The sequence below is a fragment of the Pollicipes pollicipes genome, unplaced genomic scaffold (assembly GCF_011947565.3).
Source record: "Pollicipes pollicipes isolate AB1234 unplaced genomic scaffold, Ppol_2.1 Scaffold_4881;HRSCAF=5763_pilon_pilon_pilon, whole genome shotgun sequence".
Lineage (NCBI taxonomy): Eukaryota > Metazoa > Arthropoda > Thecostraca > Pollicipedomorpha > Pollicipedidae > Pollicipes > Pollicipes pollicipes.
This window is the reverse complement of record NW_023596576.1, coordinates 45,639,020-45,655,701: the sequence shown is the minus strand read 5'-3', so window position 1 is coordinate 45,655,701 and position 16,682 is coordinate 45,639,020. Positions and strand designations below refer to the sequence as shown.

General features: G+C 53.8%; 1 protein-coding gene across 1 annotated transcript in view; it reads left to right on the top strand.

Annotated features, from left to right (window-relative positions):
- LOC119100468 (MFS-type efflux pump MSMEG_3705) overlaps positions 1-16,144 on the top strand; it is a 21,786-nt gene extending 5,642 nt beyond the window's left edge. Inside the window, exons 2-12 of the mRNA XM_037223560.1 lie at positions 5,629-5,756; positions 6,135-6,196; positions 9,846-10,113; positions 10,751-10,857; positions 11,184-11,346; positions 11,731-11,953; positions 13,068-13,350; positions 14,374-14,414; positions 14,608-14,793; positions 15,957-16,021; positions 16,076-16,144. Of these exons, the coding sequence (XP_037079455.1) occupies positions 5,629-5,756; positions 6,135-6,196; positions 9,846-10,113; positions 10,751-10,857; positions 11,184-11,346; positions 11,731-11,953; positions 13,068-13,350; positions 14,374-14,414; positions 14,608-14,793; positions 15,957-16,021; positions 16,076-16,144 (1,595 nt within the window). The remainder of the gene's footprint in view (positions 1-5,628; positions 5,757-6,134; positions 6,197-9,845; positions 10,114-10,750; positions 10,858-11,183; positions 11,347-11,730; positions 11,954-13,067; positions 13,351-14,373; positions 14,415-14,607; positions 14,794-15,956; positions 16,022-16,075) is intronic.
- The last annotated feature ends 538 nt before the right edge of the window (positions 16,145-16,682 follow it).

Sequence of the window (16,682 nt, the reverse complement as noted above, 5' to 3'; positions counted from 1 at the left end):
GGTCAAGCGTTAAAGGGCCATTTTGTTCTACCACGGCGTATCTTCCGGCTGTCCTGGTGACACGGGAGTGATCCCGTGGCCGATCCGGAGGCCCTCAATGGGATTCACATAATTGCATTGGCGCCGTCCCTGAAACGGGAGGCCTTTTGACCAGCGCAGTTGGCCCCGGATCGATGCAGCAACCCTTATTGACGCAAAAAGATCCCTGGCAACCGCAGGTGGTCCAATAATTGGCACAAAGGCTCCAGTTCGGCTTGGCGGACTCATCCCGGCGTTGGGTTCGAGCGCCTACCGTTTGGTACTGAGAGCCCTGACTGACACAGGACCCTTCCATTGTGTTAACGTGGACACTCATTATAATTGCTATGTTTCCTGTAATTTTCAGATGGCCCCGAACGACGCAAGAGGCCCTCTGGCACTCGGGGTTCCGTCCCCGTCCCGGTTTAACGAGTGCTTCCCTGACCGACTCGAGGCCCTTGTTGACATAGGACACCCTGCCAGGCACTGTGGGTCCTGACTTACGCAGGAGCCCCGTATTAATGCAGGGGTCCCGACCAATGTAAATCGCCGGCCCAACTTGTCCCTGCTTGGATAATGGGCCCTCAGAGCTCAGACCAATGCCTCAGGCCGATATAGAGGAACGCGCTGTCTTAGGGGTCCCGAATCAGTACAAGAGGCCTTCTTATTGTGACTTGAGATCACGGCCTTACGGGCGGGGTCCTTAATTTGACCTACAGCTAGCCATTTGGGCTCCACAACCTTCCAACCGGGTCCTTGATCTATGGTCTAAAAAGATCCGTCGGTCCCTCTTTGGGGCCTTCAAACACGGCTCCTGGCCTAATTGGGGCCACTTGCCATCAGAGGACTCCTGTTGGGCAATGTAGTCTCTGACCGACACAGAAGCCGCCCATTTTGTCAGGGATTCCAAACATTGCAAATCGTGTTTCCCAACGTCGTCCCTGCTTGCGAAAGGGAAGCTAAGGGTTCAGACGGACACGGTGCCCCCTATATGGCTGCGTGTCGATGGTCACGCTTTGTAGCTGAATGAGAAAATGTTCTTCAGGCCAATACCGATAGGGAGCCGACTGTGTGGCATGATGGTGCCTGACAGACATTTGGGCACTTTTCGACACAGGGGGTTCCCGAGCTACACAAAGGGCCCACTGACTGTCATTTGAGAGCCCGTCCCTGCAGAGCCCGCCCCTGAGTGAGGCTCCGACCAGCCCTTTGCACCCTTCAGCCCCCTAATCGGGCCCTTAATCATCGGTCCTGGTGGGCTTTCCAGGCTTTTCGGGCTTCGTCGAGCACTGATTCTCCGACTCGGGACCCCTTGCTTACACAAGACCCCCTGTTAGGTGCTGTGGGGCCCTGACGAACGCTGGGACACCGACAAATGTAAGTCGCTGGCTTCGGCTTTATCCCTGTTTGGGAATTAGGTCGTCAGGCCCTTGTCCCCACGGAGCCGACTGTGCGTTACTGGGGGTGTCTGGCAGACATAAAGGCCCTTATCGACTTAAGGGCTCTTGATTAGCGCGCAGGGCCCTCTGGCTGGCATTAGAGCGCTCGGCCGTGCGGGCCGGGAACCCTGAATACGACCTGCCGTGGAAACCCCGGTCAGTAAGTCGCAAGGCGGGATGTAGGCTGTAACGCTGCAACCCGTTCGACGTGTTAGACACGGCTAATCCTGTTTTGGTGTCCGCTGTCGGCCGATTACGTCGCTATCGGTTCATTCGGTTGGTGTCGATCCGCAAGTTTTCTAGAACTGTGCCAGCCAGTATCCTCCAGGACCCGTCACCAGAGTCCGCTGCTGAACTCCGATTAATTCCCCACTACTCAAGCAAGAAAAATGGTAAATTTTGGACTTTGTCTGGTGCGTTTCTAGTGCAGTCTTTTGTTTAATAAGCTTCGAAAATTGCTAGAAGTGGTATCTGTCATTTTCTCAATTTCCCTCCTTCTTGCATTTCAGCAACGTCCCATTTATGAGGGTCTACATGTATCAGCCATGGGGGGCTTCAGCGCCCCAGGTGAGGCTTTGTACGAACGCCGAGTACATGCCTCGTATGGTTGCCGGATAAAACGTCGGATGGGAGAAAAGTCGAAAGAGAGCTTGACCACAAATAGTCGAATGGGATAAAGGCATCGGGGATATAAGAAGAATCGGAAAAGATCAAATGTCAAAATTTCAAAAGTCTATTGGGAAAAGCCGAACGAAAAAGTCGACGCTCCAAATATCGAAAGGGATACAAGTTGACATGAATAATTGTAGAATCGGGAAAAGGTCGGAGGACATAATGTCTACAGGGACAAGTGTTGCATTGACAACAGTCAAAGGACAAATTGTCGAAGGTAATTTCTTAACAGGATTAAAAACACTGGACAACAATCTAAATGCCAGAAAGTCTACATGAGTGAAGCAAACTTGGACAAATGCGAATGCGCACGCAGTGATTTAGGATTTCAAGATTTAAGGAGAAAGATAAATCAGCATTTAACACGTGACGTTGAAGGGGATGGCCCTGGTGCTCTCGGATGCGCCCATGGATCCAATGGGTTAATTTGCCCCGCGAGTGTTTATCCTTCTGTCTATACGCAGATGCTGTCGCGTTCCAATGTTTATGTCTGCATATTTCTACTCGCACTAATGCGCAAGTTAGGTATTTGGTGGCGCTGGGCTACTCCACACATTTAAGTTGAGAATTCCAGGGAGCTTTAAATGGCAAGCCGCTGCATATGCAGCAGTTGACCGTGTGCTGACCAAGTCGTAGTTTTATAACGTACCAGAATGAACCTCTTAGGAGGGTCTAATAATCCAAAAATATCAAATTCTTAGTGGAGCATTATGGCTGTAGAGTTCGTGCAAGAAATTATAAATGTCCGTACGGTCATGGCCATTACTCCATCATCACTCCCCCATCACTCTACCTCACCTCCCGCAACACGAATCATCTGCCGGCGTTTTCGTTACTTTCAGATGTCATGTAAAAACGTAACTGCATTGAAGAAGCAATCTAAATATTTCACGCGTAATCGTCATTAGAATTATTTACTCACTCGAAATTCGTCATCACTTTCGTCGTTGTGTCTACATTGGGGTTGGACTTAGTTGAAGTACCGCATGCTGCTATATAAAATGCAATATAGCGGGGAACAGTTTCTTATATGTGCACATAACAAACGTAACTTCCTTTTCACCCGTGTTACTATTGGTTCATTCATTTCCAGGCGTGTTTGGCAATATCATGCAAATATGGAACGAGACGTGGCATTAGAAACCACGAAGCTTGGTACGAAACTCGCCAACTCTCTTGCCCGAGTGTGTGAAAATAAATCGGGGGCAGCAGCTGACAGTAATGGCACAACCGTATTTATATACATAGCGTCCAGAATGTGGCCAAAAGCAGATTTGAGAGTTCTTTACGCTACCGCGATGCCATAGAAAATGTGCGGAAATACTGAGAAAAATGAATATTTTATCAAACGTTTTTGACTCGTCTAACGAGTATGAAGCTCAGAGGCTTCCCCGATATAAGTTGATTTATATTCAGTGCATGGATGCCTGGGTGAACCTAAATAGTCTCCCCTAAATAGTCTGCACATTTTCGTGGACTTGTAGCTCAGAAAGTAAAGGGGCTTATGTCTTAAGAAGGGCAGGGCTGTGAACTGCTCCGACCGATCTTTAAGACGGCTAGTTCGGTTCAAAATATCACACAAACGTGCTAAAAATTCCCTTCTACTGACGACCCGGGTAGTGGTATGGATAGAATGGTCATGAAAACTTTCCCTTTCACAGGTCACAGGTGTTTTTCACGTACTTACGACGGCCAGGTGAAGTTGAGCTATTAAAATCTTGTAGCTCTTGACTTAGTTCTAAAAAGAACCGAACATAAGATCAATAAAATGAGGTTCATCAAGCTAGGGGAACACCCGTTACGTCCCAGACCATTAAGTAGCTTAAAAGGTTTCTCGAAGACAAAATAATAAATGAGCTCGCTCGGATGTCGTGAACAGTCGGTAGAGCAAACGAAGTGTGCGCGTGGAAACGATGAATCTGCTGTTAGTGGTTCAAAACGAATTACCCAAATTGCACAGGATGTCTTCACAGTCACGTATTGCGATCCCTGTCACGTACAACGACCGCAACTTTGTACGTCAAAGTTCAACTGTTTATTCATATATGTAGAGCGAAGGATGGAGAGAGAGAGAGAGAGAGAGAGAGAGAGAGAGAGAGAGAGAGAGAGAGAGAGAGAGAGAGAGAGAGAGAGAGAGAGAGAAAGAGAGAGAGAGAGAGAGAGAGAGAGAGAGAGAGAGAGAGAGAGAGAGAGAGAGAGCAAAGGAGGTTGGTGTGTAAAACGAGCAGCTGCGCTTTGCATGATTCACAATGGGAGCAACAGCCTTCCCGTTCCCACCACAGCAGATGTGGCCGCCTGACAGGTTTCATGGGAATCTTAATGTTTTCCTTCAAAGTGTTCTAAAGAGAAGAGTTCTGAAGAGAGGAGTTCTGAAGAGAACAGTTCTGAGAAGTGTGGGGTTGACTGAAGAGTTCCGGTGTGGATCGTTGGACAACTTCAGCACTGCGGACGCCAGGCCAGCGGTCGCAGTATTCTGTCTGCACCAAGCGGCTCAGAGCGTGACAATCACGCACCCAGCACCCACGGCCGCCTGTCCAGCCCGCCCAGAGTACCTCCCACCCCGTCACAGTCGCCGCCCCGGCTCGCCGAGGGCACCCGCGTCACCCCGAATCACCACTTCAAAGTCGTGCAGCCAAACGGTCAAGATTCGCGCGTCAAGCCTTGAGCTACGCGGAAGCGTTTGGTACCGATGCACAGAACCACTGGTCATACACAGAACCACTGGTCATACACAGAGCCACTGGTCATACACAGAACCACTGGTCATACACAGAACCACTGGTCATACACAGAACCACTGGTCATACACAGAACCACTGCTCATACGTGAAGCTGCCCGCCCGGCGGCGGCCGCCGTGCGTTGGGGCTGGCCGTGGCCATCCAAGTCGGCGAGCTCTAACACAATTGCATTGACGAAGGTGTTCGAATAGCAGGCCGTCCACAGGCCACATTAAGCTGAGGCCAGCGAAGGGGTCACCGGGCTCCTGCTCCGCGCCGGTCGGCAATGTTTTGTGCTGGTTCAAGGCCAGCGGCGCTGTCGGGGTGAAAACCGAGCAGCCAAGAATAATACTAACAAAATGTCGATAACGGGCCAAAAACACGTGCGCACATCATGCCGACCGCCGTTCACGGACGCCCCGTGCTGAAGCAAGACCCGAGCTAACGTTGAGAAGTATATCTAACAGTATTGGAGCATGAAAATCCGCTGGACTGGTCAATGGCTTGCAGCTATACATTTTGTTCGCTTTCCTCCGAAAATACGCGATCATCTTTTGTCACTTATTCAAACGATTAGCGAAGCATTTGTGACATTAATACGTGTATACAAATATTGCACGATGCTCGCGTTGCATGCCTCAACATACGCGCACTAGGTCGAGTGGTCTCCCTCAAATAGACCTCGAAAACATGCGGCATTGCCTGCCGGCCAGCCACCGCGCGTTCCGAGAATCCCGCAGTGTTGGCTGGGCCCGACAGCTGACCCCGTTGCGTTTGGCAGGCTGCTGGCGCCTGCTCTCCATCCACGAACCGTACAACCTGTACCTGCTGACCATCCTGCTGGGATGCTACCTGTTGGCTCAGATCAACCAGTACGTGCTGGCCGTGGTCGCCCGCCCCATGGCACAGGTAAACAACCAGTACGCCAAACGGTAGGATGGGGGGGCTGGGTACCACACTCCGTCTCGGCTGTGCCGCTGATTTCAGTCACTATGCCACGATCGCGTTGCACTTAAGCATGACACCGTCGGCTGCCCGTACGACATCTGTTCAGCACCCACGCGTAATCTGCTGGCTGTCGTAATCTGTCGTAATCTGTCGGCAGCTGCTTCGCGATGTCTGCATCGCGGCGCTGGCGGTCGCGGGGTTCGGCGGCCTCGGATTCCATGCCAGCTGTTTTGCAATATCATGGCAGCTTATCCGATGGTCTTTCAGCATATTGAGCGATTACTTCCGTTTGAGTGCAAAAGCTGTCGTCAAGGTGCTACACAGGGGTTTCTCTTTCAGGAGATCGGCTTTGGAGAGCGAATGTATGCCAACAACCAAACCGAGTCGTCGTACACGAACAAGTGAGTGTGCAGTATTGTGGCAATCCAACTACTGTTTAGACGCCATTGGCCATTTGGTCATGCCCATTTCGACCACACTGCCTTGTTTCCGGTTTCAGACTGTGGCAACAATGCAGCTCCACGACCTTGCATAGCCTACTTGTGTGTTCAAATTCAAAAATCTACTACACTAGCTAAGTACAAGTCTATCAAGAGCACCAGCTCATGCGCTGTCGAGGTTGAAAACTTTATCACCATTAGTTTAAAGCTGTGGAGCTTTCAGCATATTCTGGAACTTTTTGTTGGAGGCCAGCTAATATAAAAAAGCCATTAAGCTTTGGATTTAGACATTTTGTTGGTTGTAATTTCACCATTTGCAAGAACTCAATCGCTCAACAAGCTGCGCAAGCAACTGGCCGCAATTAACTTAAACCAAGCGTTTTACATTTATTAGCAATTTTTGGATATTTGACAGTGAAGGACGCAGCCTGGGCTGTTTAGCGGAGAAAGCCTGTGGGAACGCAGCACAAGTTTTAGTGCTCTGTCAAGAGCCACCTATGGTTAGAAAATGCCGGCATTAAGAGATTGGGGGGGGGGGGGGCGCTGTGCGTTTTCGTGCGCTTCAGATATTAAGCCCCCTAACAAAGGACAAGAGCCGTGGTCGGGTCGGATCAAGACAATGTCAAGGCATGGATAGATCACCTAGGTAACTTTTTTTCTCCTCGTCCAGTTCTCAGAACATCGAGAAATAAATGTTGTTTAAGTTTGTCACTTATGGTTGACCTTTTTTGCTCTCAGTCTTTTTTGCGCTTATTTTTGGCAAATGAGCGTAAAGTCTGATTTGGTGCCTACTAGCTGGTCTCGCATGACGCTTGATGGGGACCTTGTGGATGTTCGGATAGTGTGACTTAACCAGACTGACAGACAAAACAATAAATCCACAAATGACATCAAAACAAAAACAAAAATAGGGAAGGAAAGTGCAACTTATTACATGTACATGTAAAAAATGTTTCCCAAGCCACCACTGCTGTCGTCAGCACCCCTTGTTCTAACCCCGTATCGAGATTGTCTTCTTTCGGGGTGTAAATTGATCCCTTGTCAGGTATCGATGATCTGAAGATCAACCCGGCATGCATCGGAAGTACTTTAAGCCCCCGGCGACTGTGGGCTGATGTGCTAATGAGGCGCGCGACCAGGACCGGAGGACCGACATGTGCCGTGGTGATACAGTGCTCCAATGCACCACCGTTGCGAGCCGAATAAACGTCACAGACACCTGCTTCGCAGCTGTGACAATAGCAGTGTCGTAATCTGTCATAATGGCGGATGAGAGCGTTCTTGAGAGTTGGCGGATGTTTTTTCTCGACAGTACGTTTCGAGTATTTTGACCGCCTGAAGTGATGATCATCCTGTGGCCAATCACCTCTATATCTTACGATTTCCCCTTTAAATTTGCAAAAGCCTTGCGAGCTTGCGTCCTTTTCAAGACCACGGTCTTCGCCATAGCTGGAACATGGCAACATGCACCGTGGCATTCACCATAGCCCCCGCCCCAGCAAGGATTGCAGTGTCGGGTGCCGAGTGGGTACGGTCACGGCAGTCAGTCGCATCTTAGATACCACAGATCTACCGCAAGCATGACGACGTCATATGAGATAACCGAGACATGAATCACGTTTGAATTCCGGCTTTCTAAGAGGATTTCCCGTCACTCGGGCAAACCGGTCGACGGCGGGAAAAGTTCCATTTGTTCTTCAAGCCCGTTGGGTAGGGCTAATCGGGCCCCTCACACTCGCTGCTCTGGCGTGGTCTGTCTCCCACGAGCGAGCTCAGAGGTCGTCGCGGGTCACGGTACGTTTCAGAAAATTGTCTCCTCAGACAGTTGTCGCCTTCTGGTCGAGAACCAGCCAAATGAGGAACGAGAGGGCGACGTGGCGATGTTTCTGTTCAGTGCCGAGGAGGTGAGACAACGGCCACCTTGCAATCTGCGATCTTTCTCTGCTGTGTGGCGGCGACAAGAACCTCTTGGTGGGATATCTTTCCAACGCTGGTCTCTTTCACAGTCAATTCGGCCGTCCTTGTTCAACATGCCAGGGACTTGCTCGTTTGTAGCTGGGAAAGAGGTCATAATGTAACGGCCTGATTAAGGCTCACCATCGGTCCCCAGCGACCATGGGCGATGTCATCGGGTGTGGGGGCCGAGCTTCTGGACACCGGTGGTGTGGAAAATGAAATGTTCTGAAATGTATGCCTGTAAAATATTGGTTAGAAAGCGCCATCGATTATTTTAGTTAGGGAATTTTCTTGCATGGGGCGGCGTAGTCGTAATGTTGCATTTTGAAGAAAAAAAAACCATGCCGATAGGGCGTAGGCTGCCTCATGTACGAAACCCTTGCTGAGACGGAATGTGGGACCGCCAGCCGCCAGACACTTTAGGTGATACGTCTCAATGTCTTTCCGCTGTACCTATCACGTGACCATGGGTTGAACGCTGAGTTGACTACGCCGTCTGTTGACAAAAGAGGGGAATGTGGCATTCTGTGCCATCTAGCGGCAGGAGTTGAAACATATTCCACTAGTAATGCTATCTAGCGCCAGGAATGAAAACCAATTCTGGACGCAGTGATCGCTGGATGTGATGGACATTGAATGCTATGAGTTTGGACGTTGAGAGTTTGGATACTATGAAACCCGTCAATGTGCACGGAATTGGACGCATCTTGGATATTACAAACGATGAATGCTGCAATTTTGGATGATCTGAGCACTAGACGCCGTGGTCTTGGCCGTTTCCGATGGCTGCCCATCCAATCGGCCTACCGGAGAAACTCTTTGCGTCCTCCTGGCTCTTGAAGACTTCCGGTATCTAAAGCTCTACATCCTAGAAAATAATAAAGATTTTTGGAAGAGTTGTCGTAATGCATATCTAAAACTTTTCTGTGTTTGTAGCAATATCTGGGTTACCAAAAGCCAAAATACACTGGCAAGTTGCCAATCAGTCGCCGTTAAGTGATCCTCTTTAGAAACATATATTAGTAACAGTTCCGTTCGCGAAGCGCTCCTTAGCAAGACCGACAGGAAGCGCACTCATTTCATGACAACTCGATCCTAAAAATGAAACTAGGCTCTAGGCCATTTCATCTATTTACAAGTTTAAAATATAAAAAATACGCGCTGGGCAGATCAAGCACGTCAGAAGAGCCTCATCTAACTCTGTTATGTGTTAGAGTGTCGGTGGAGTTGTTTTGCAAGTGAGTCGACGACCCCTTGCATGAGGTGGAGTAACGTCTAAAGTTGGCCAAGCTTACCCGAGGTCGGGCACGTTCCCTTAAACTCATTCACAGCAATGGCGGATGATGACTATTCACAGGCGTTTGCGCTGCGGTGTCCGTCCATCAGTCCTTGGTGTCATACGCGCTCCATATTCAGTGGGCTGAGGCTAACTGGGGAAAGGGGAAGGAGAAAGGCGGCCCCACATACAAACATAGCTCCAAATAAGCTGCCCGTTCAGCCTTCCCTGGATTGGCTGCCTAGTTTGGACCCCCTGCGCCCATCTGATGTTGGTCCCAGGCGCTTGTATGACGCTGTCCGGCTGCCAAGCCGCGACTGGCCCGTCATTACCCGCCGCAGCCGGTCCCTTTACTAGCTCCGGCCCGCCTCCTTGCAGCTGCACCTTCACCGCGCCACCGATGGAGGCCTCGCTCGAGACCCAGTCGCTGGCCAACATCCTGGGCGAGGTGAGCGAGGCGGCGCTGACAGTCGGCCCGGCTCGCTCAAACGACTCGTCCGCCCCGGCGAGCCTGCCTGGCTGCGAGCAGCCGCTCTACCAGCCGGCCGGGTATCAGTACAATGTGCTCATCGGGCCCGCCTTCTTCCTCTTCTTCACGGGCACCGGCATTCCGCTGGGGATTGTGGCCGACGTCTACAGCAGGAAGGTAGGCCGCCCCAGGTGAAGGGCTGTGTGGGGTGACGACGATGTAGTGACCAGCGGTCGGCAGGAGACGGGTTGGCGCGGTGTGGGATGTGCCCGTCTTGTCCGGGAGTTCCCGAAACAGCGATCCCAACGTCGTCTGGCATGATTAAAGGTCATGCGAACCAAATGCGAGATTTTTAAGCTGCCTTACGAGCGACGCATTTTCTGACATCTTCACCAGGCGATTACTGACTCTTGGAGCGGTCATGAACTCCAGGCATCGGTCGCCACAGAGGCTGACGTGTCCGGTGTACCGTCAGATGGTCCTTGGTATCTGTGTGGTACTCTTGTGTGAACTTCAGACATCGGTCGCCACAGGGGCTGACGTGTCCGGTGTACCGTCAAGTGACCCCCGGCATCCGTCTGGTACTCTGGTGTGAGATCCAGACATCGGCCGCCACAGGGGCTGGCGTGTCCGGTGTACCGTCAGGTGACCCCCGGCATCCGTCTGGTACTCTGGTGTGAACTTCAGACATCGGTCGCCGCGGGGGCTGACGTGTCCGGTGTACCGTCAGGTGACCCCCGGCATCTGTCTGGTACTCTGGTGTGAACTTCAGACATCGGTCGCCACAGGGGCTGACGTGTCCGGTGTACCGCAGGTGATTCTCGGTATCTGTCTGCTCCTCTGGTCCGCCTGCACCACATGCACCGGCTTTGTCACCACCTACTGGCAACTGCTGCTACTCAGGATAGGCGTAGCCGTCGGGTGCGTACGGATGTGGGGGTGGCTGGTGGGTCTTCGCCTTTCAAAACAGAGGCATGGGGGAACCGAAGCAGTGTCGCGGGAACAAAGTGTGATCCAATATATAGCAATGCCTATCGCAAAAAAGAAATGGTCGTTTTACGCCGATTTTTGTGTGCATAATAAACTGAACTTTTTGGGCAAAGGTACCAATGCGTTCCTGTCCACCGAAGACCCTTACCACGTGTGTTTTCATACCACGGAAGTATTTGTTAGCCATGCTGTAACTGCGACGCGCAGCCGGATTTCTGCTGCGTCGTCCGCTGATGGGGTTGCCGGGCATATCTCAGGCAGTCGGTCTGCGTGCCGCTCTGCACCAGCCTCATCGCCGACCACTTCAGCCAGAAGACCCGCGGCGCCGCCCTCGGCTTTTTCAGCCTGGGCACCAACGCCGGCTACAGCCTGGCCTTCACGCTCGGCGACCTCATCACCAGAGCCAACTTCTACGGCAAGGTCAGTCCGGAGCGCGCCTGTATCCTGGCTCAGTGCGCCAGTCCAAGAGCTCACTGACATTCAGGTCACCGACGCGCGCGGCATTCGTTGTGCGCAACGCACGGCACACTGCCAAATAGCCGCCGGTAGATAAAGCTGTCGATCCCGGTGTGCTATCTGGCCGCTGACTTGCCTGTATTTGAGTGGAACCTGCAAGAATCCGGGAGACAAAAAACGATGCATCGAATTCCCAAAACCAAACGGGAATGGAATCAGTGATTCACCAGACGCGCCGAGTTTATCACTGTGACGTCGGATAGCGCGGCTGCTCCTTGCTGACCGAAGTCTGATGGCGCACGGCAGGGCTGGCCTCCCTGCTGACCGAACTCTGATGGTGCACGGCAGGGCTGGCGGATGGCGTTCATCCTGACGGGGCTGCCGGGCATCCTGCACAGCTTCATCATCAGCTTCACCGTCACCGAGCCGGCGAAGGTGGCCAAGAAGAGGCGCTTCAAGGCCACCTCCTTCACGCGCCAGAACCTGTGGGCCAACGTGTGCCGCGTGTTGCGCCCCTTCGCCAGCCCGACGCTGCTGTCTCTGACGGTGGCGTCCTCAGTGCGCCTCACAGGTGCGTCACGCTGGGGTCAGCGTCACAGGCGTGACGCCCGGTACGGTCAGTGTCGGGGTGGGTCGGGGATGGGGGTGGTGCGATGCAGCGCTGCCCATGCCAGGGTCAGCTGGAAACGCGCACGGGTATACTTCATGCGTCGGCCCAGCACCGCAGACACACGCCGCGCTCGGGCCAGCGTCGCGTGAGGGTGTGTTTGCCGTGGGCCATATATCATTCATGGATCAGGCTTAGCACGGCGCGTGCCGCTTATGCTCGATGCCACATTAATCATTTGGGCTCGGTACTACATACACAAGTCAAAGGTCGGGCAGCACGCAAGCACGTACGTCAAGATGTAGGTCAGTAACACGGACATTCGGAGGTGGAGCGCATGTCTATCCCAGACGCGTACAATTCAGACGCGCTTAAATAAATGATGCCTCTAGATTGACCGCAAATGCAGTGTCGTGTGGAACCGCATACGAAGTCAAAATAGCTGGATTATGTCTCCATCACGCACCGAATGGGCATTTATAATGCAAAATAAGAGGATGATCTTCAAAAATTTCAGCTGTGTCCGGCCAAGGGCAGCCTAGCTCATGTTTCACCACCCGTCCTTGACCTCAACAGTGTTGCGTACGTGCAGGCCGTGAAGAATCCCGGGCCTGCGATCCCGCACAAACCACACAAATGTTCTGGAAGCGCGATGAGTTATGTGTCCCTCCCTCTCCTGCAGCGGTCCCACACGTGTGCAGCAGTCCTGTGCTACTGCAGGCATGGTGGACCCGACTGAAATCCAAAATTACCAGGAATTCCCTCCGGGTTTTATGCCCTCTCTTTAGCGGCCAGAGGCTAGGCTTCTGGTTTGTGGGACCTTACTGCTAAATTCTTCGTACTCGACATTATGAAGGGATGTGGTCGTGATTCGTTGTAAATTGATGGCGAACAGAGGCACCTTCGTAGAAGCCACTTTAGACCGGTCATCGCAAAGATGGTTTTTCCACCAAACCTAAGCCCTCAAAAGGTCAATGCGAAAGCAAAGTATCTCACAGAGTATGATGCCATCGTGACGGTCTTCAGCCTCGGTGTTACCTGGCACCCACCGTTGACCCCGTCCGCCGTTCCCCGGCAGTCGGCATCATGTGGGCGTACAACGTGCAGCTTTACTTCGAGGCGGTGGGCCAGTCGGCGGCCGCCATCGCCGGCTGGCTCTCGTGGATCCCGCTGGCGGCCGGCTCACTGGGCGCCGTGCTGGGCGGCGTGTTCAGCGACGTGCTGCACGCGCGCCTCGGCCTGGCCGGCCGGCTCTGGGTGCTGGTGCTTAGTCAGCTAGCCACGGCCCCGTGTGCGGCCGCCGCCCTCTACCTGCGGCCGCCGCACGCCTTCTACCTGCTCGTGCCCTGTCTATGTGCTAGGTGAGCTGAACGGCGGCCAGCGTGGCTGGTGTGCAGGGCTCGTGTCCGTTGTGGGTCGCATGAGCCGAGTTGGGACCTGTGGGCCGGCCAATGCGATGATATTCAAAGCATGAAACAAGTTAGCCATGCTATGTGATACCACCGAGCCATAATTGTGTCGTGTATAAGCCTTGTCTGCTCGCTTTCCAGTAGCGCACTATACATAATCCGCCAGGCAGAGTATCGCAGGCCTTCGTAAGTCCCGTGCGTCGCGTACGCCGTCGCCGTAGTGGAACTGATGCCTTGTTGACCTGACCTACCCCGCGTCCCCGGGCGGGCTGTTTCTCCCGGCCAGCGCTGCCGCCGCGGTGGAACTGGTGCCGTGTTGACCTGGCCTGTCCCGGATCCCCAGGCGAGATGTTCATCTCGGCCAGCGCTGCCGCTGCGGTGGAACTGGTGCCGTGTTGACCTGGCCTGTCCCGGATCCCCAGGCGGGATGTTCATCTCGGCGAGCGCTGCCGCCGCGGCGGAACTGGTGCCGTGTTGACCTGGCCTGTCCCGGATCCCCAGGCGAGATGTTCATCTCGGCGAGCGCTGCCGCCGCGGCGGAACTGGTGCCGTGTTGACCTGGCCTGTCCCGGATCCCCAGGCGAGATGTTCATCTCGGCCAGCGCTGCCGCCGCGGCGGAACTGGTGCCGTGTTGACCTGGCCTGTCCCGGATCTCCAGGCGAGATGTTCATCTCGGCGAGCGCTGCCGCCGCGGCGGAACTGGTGCCGTGTTGACCTGGCCTGTCCCGGATCCCCAGGCGGGCTGTTTCTCTCCGCCAACGCTGCCGCCGCGGCGGAACTGGTGCCGTGTTGACTTGGCCTGTCCCGGATCCCCAGGCGGGCTGTTTCTCTCCGCCAACGCTGCCGCCGCAGTGGAACTGGTGCCGTGTTGACCTGGCCTGTCCCGGATCCCCAGGCGGGCTGTTTCTCCCGGCCAGCGTTGCCGCCGCGGCGGAACTGGTGCCGTGTTGACCTGGCCTGTCCCGGATCTCCAGGCGAGATGTTCATCTCGGCGAGCGCCGCCGCGGTGGAACTGGTGCCGTGTTGACCTGGCCTGTCCCGGATCCCCAGGCGGGATGTTCATCTCGGCCAGCGCTGCCGCCGCAGTGGAACTGGTGCCGTGTTGACCTGGCCTGTCCCGGATCCCCAGGCGGGCTGTTCATCTCGGCCAGCGCTGCCGCCGCAGTGGAACTGGTGCCGTGTTGACCTGGCCTGTCCCGGATCCCCAGGCGAGATGTTCATCTCGGCGAGCGCCGCCGCCGTCGTGGAGCTGGTACCTGCCGACCTGCGCTCCTCAACGGTGGCCGTGTTTGCTTTCATCACCACGAACGTGGGCGGCTCGCTGCAGCTGCTGCTGGGTCCGATCGTGGCTGCCTTCAAGGCGAGCGGCGCCTCGCACGAGCATGCTTTCCGCAGTGAGTGCCCTGGTAGCCAGGTGGCCTACGCGACTGAGGACTGCGCCGAGCGGTTCAATGTAACCATGTGTGGACCGCGCAGCGTAATTTGATGTGCATCGTAACTTGATTGTACATGGTCAAATAGACAAACTGAGGTCCGGCGGAAAGCGACCTATATGCGAAGGGACACATTGGTCTAAAACGGGATTCTGCATTGTCATGTGCTGACCCAAGTATCCATTCTGCTGGCGGCGTGGGGCTCTGACAAAGAAGGAGCTGCTCTAATCGGTTGTTTGTTCGTCGTTGTGTTAATGTGGCGCGACCACGCACCGGCCATGACCAAACGTATTCTGTTAAAGGGAGTATGACATATTTTTGAGCGTTGAGCTTATTGTTAGATTAGATGAGTCTTATTTGATGAGAAATGCCAGTTGCCTCGAAATTTGTCTGAATAGCTCAGGGTGTCGATTTGAAGTAGTCGCTCCTGCAGGAAAAATCCTGTTGCACTCCTTGCTCGCTACTATGAAGGCAATATATTTATTTTCTTTGCTTTTTTCAAAGGTGCGTGCTCTGTAAGGTTTGCGACACATTAATTTGTCAAGATGCTTGTGCTGAGATGTGCCAAATATGTTCCACGTGCTGCGACGCGCCAAAGATATATTATGTGCGGCAATACGTCAAAGATAGTCACAAGATTTCGATGAATAGGTGAAAATGTGGCTGAACTCAATCCGAAAACATTGCAAGGAGGGGATTTAATTGGCAGAAGGCGCATTTATACGATCGGCGACCGTGATCTCCGAGCGCAAATGTGAAACGAAAGATACAAAAAAGAGCTTGAGCGCTCTGTGCACACACAAAAGGCGTAAGAGGAAGAGCAGAAAGGCCAAGTCCGACCAGAAATGAGTGGAATTCAGACTGTAGCGCCTCAGAGATGTATTCGTATTTGTACACGCCGTTGATAGCCCGTGCGTACAAACTACCTGCGTCAGATGCAGGTATATCCGTAAACATCGACACGGAAGGGAGCGGAGGGGCAATCTGCACCCAACCCAACCTAAAAATGCATACTAAGCCCGGCTAAACCCCGCCGACTCGCCTGTTCATTCCCATACTTCGTGTTCTTGGATATGCGTCTGTAGCCCGCCGGGCGCTGTCCTGACCGCCTCCTGTCGTTGCAGTGGGCCTGTACCTGCTGTTCCCGGGCGGGTTCGCGCTCTCGGGCCTGCTGTTCGTCGTGGCCCTGGTGTGCCACGCGCTGCGGCCACGGCCCGTCGTCTCGCCAGCCGACGCGCTGCAGCACCACCAGCAGACGTCTACCTCGACGCTGTACGGCGACCGCGACGGCCCGGTGCCAAACGCCGTGTAGGGGCGCCGCTGGTTCGGCGTCCGGTGCGGTCAGCGGTGCGGCCTGTGCCACGGAGGATCGCGTGTGATAGGGGCGGGACGCTGCCGTCCACACACGCCGGCGAACGCGGCTGGTGCGCTGTAACCGATGCCGCGCACCTGGTTGGTCGATGCTGTTTTCGTCAGGCCCTAAGAGTGGTTGGGAAGACTCGTTGCTGTTGTGGTCTTGAGCGTGTTGTTCCGTCGTGCTATGCTCGGTTCGTTGCAGCGATGATGCGTTGCTTGTATTGAGGTTAAGTGCGTTCCCTGGAGGTAAAGCATGGCTGTTGAATGTGGTCGTTCGACGTTTGTGTCTGTACCCGTACAGTATAACGAGTTTAGTCGGACATTTAGATGGGGCATTATGGTCTTCTGAGTCAGGTGTTATGCCTTCGACAACCTGCAGCAGGCTGTTTTCACCTGTATGGTCACGCTGGCGACAGTGTAGCTTTTTCAAGCGTAAGTAGTGCATGCCTTGTGCGGGGCGTCCTCACAGAGTACAGCATCAGCAGCCGACCCGC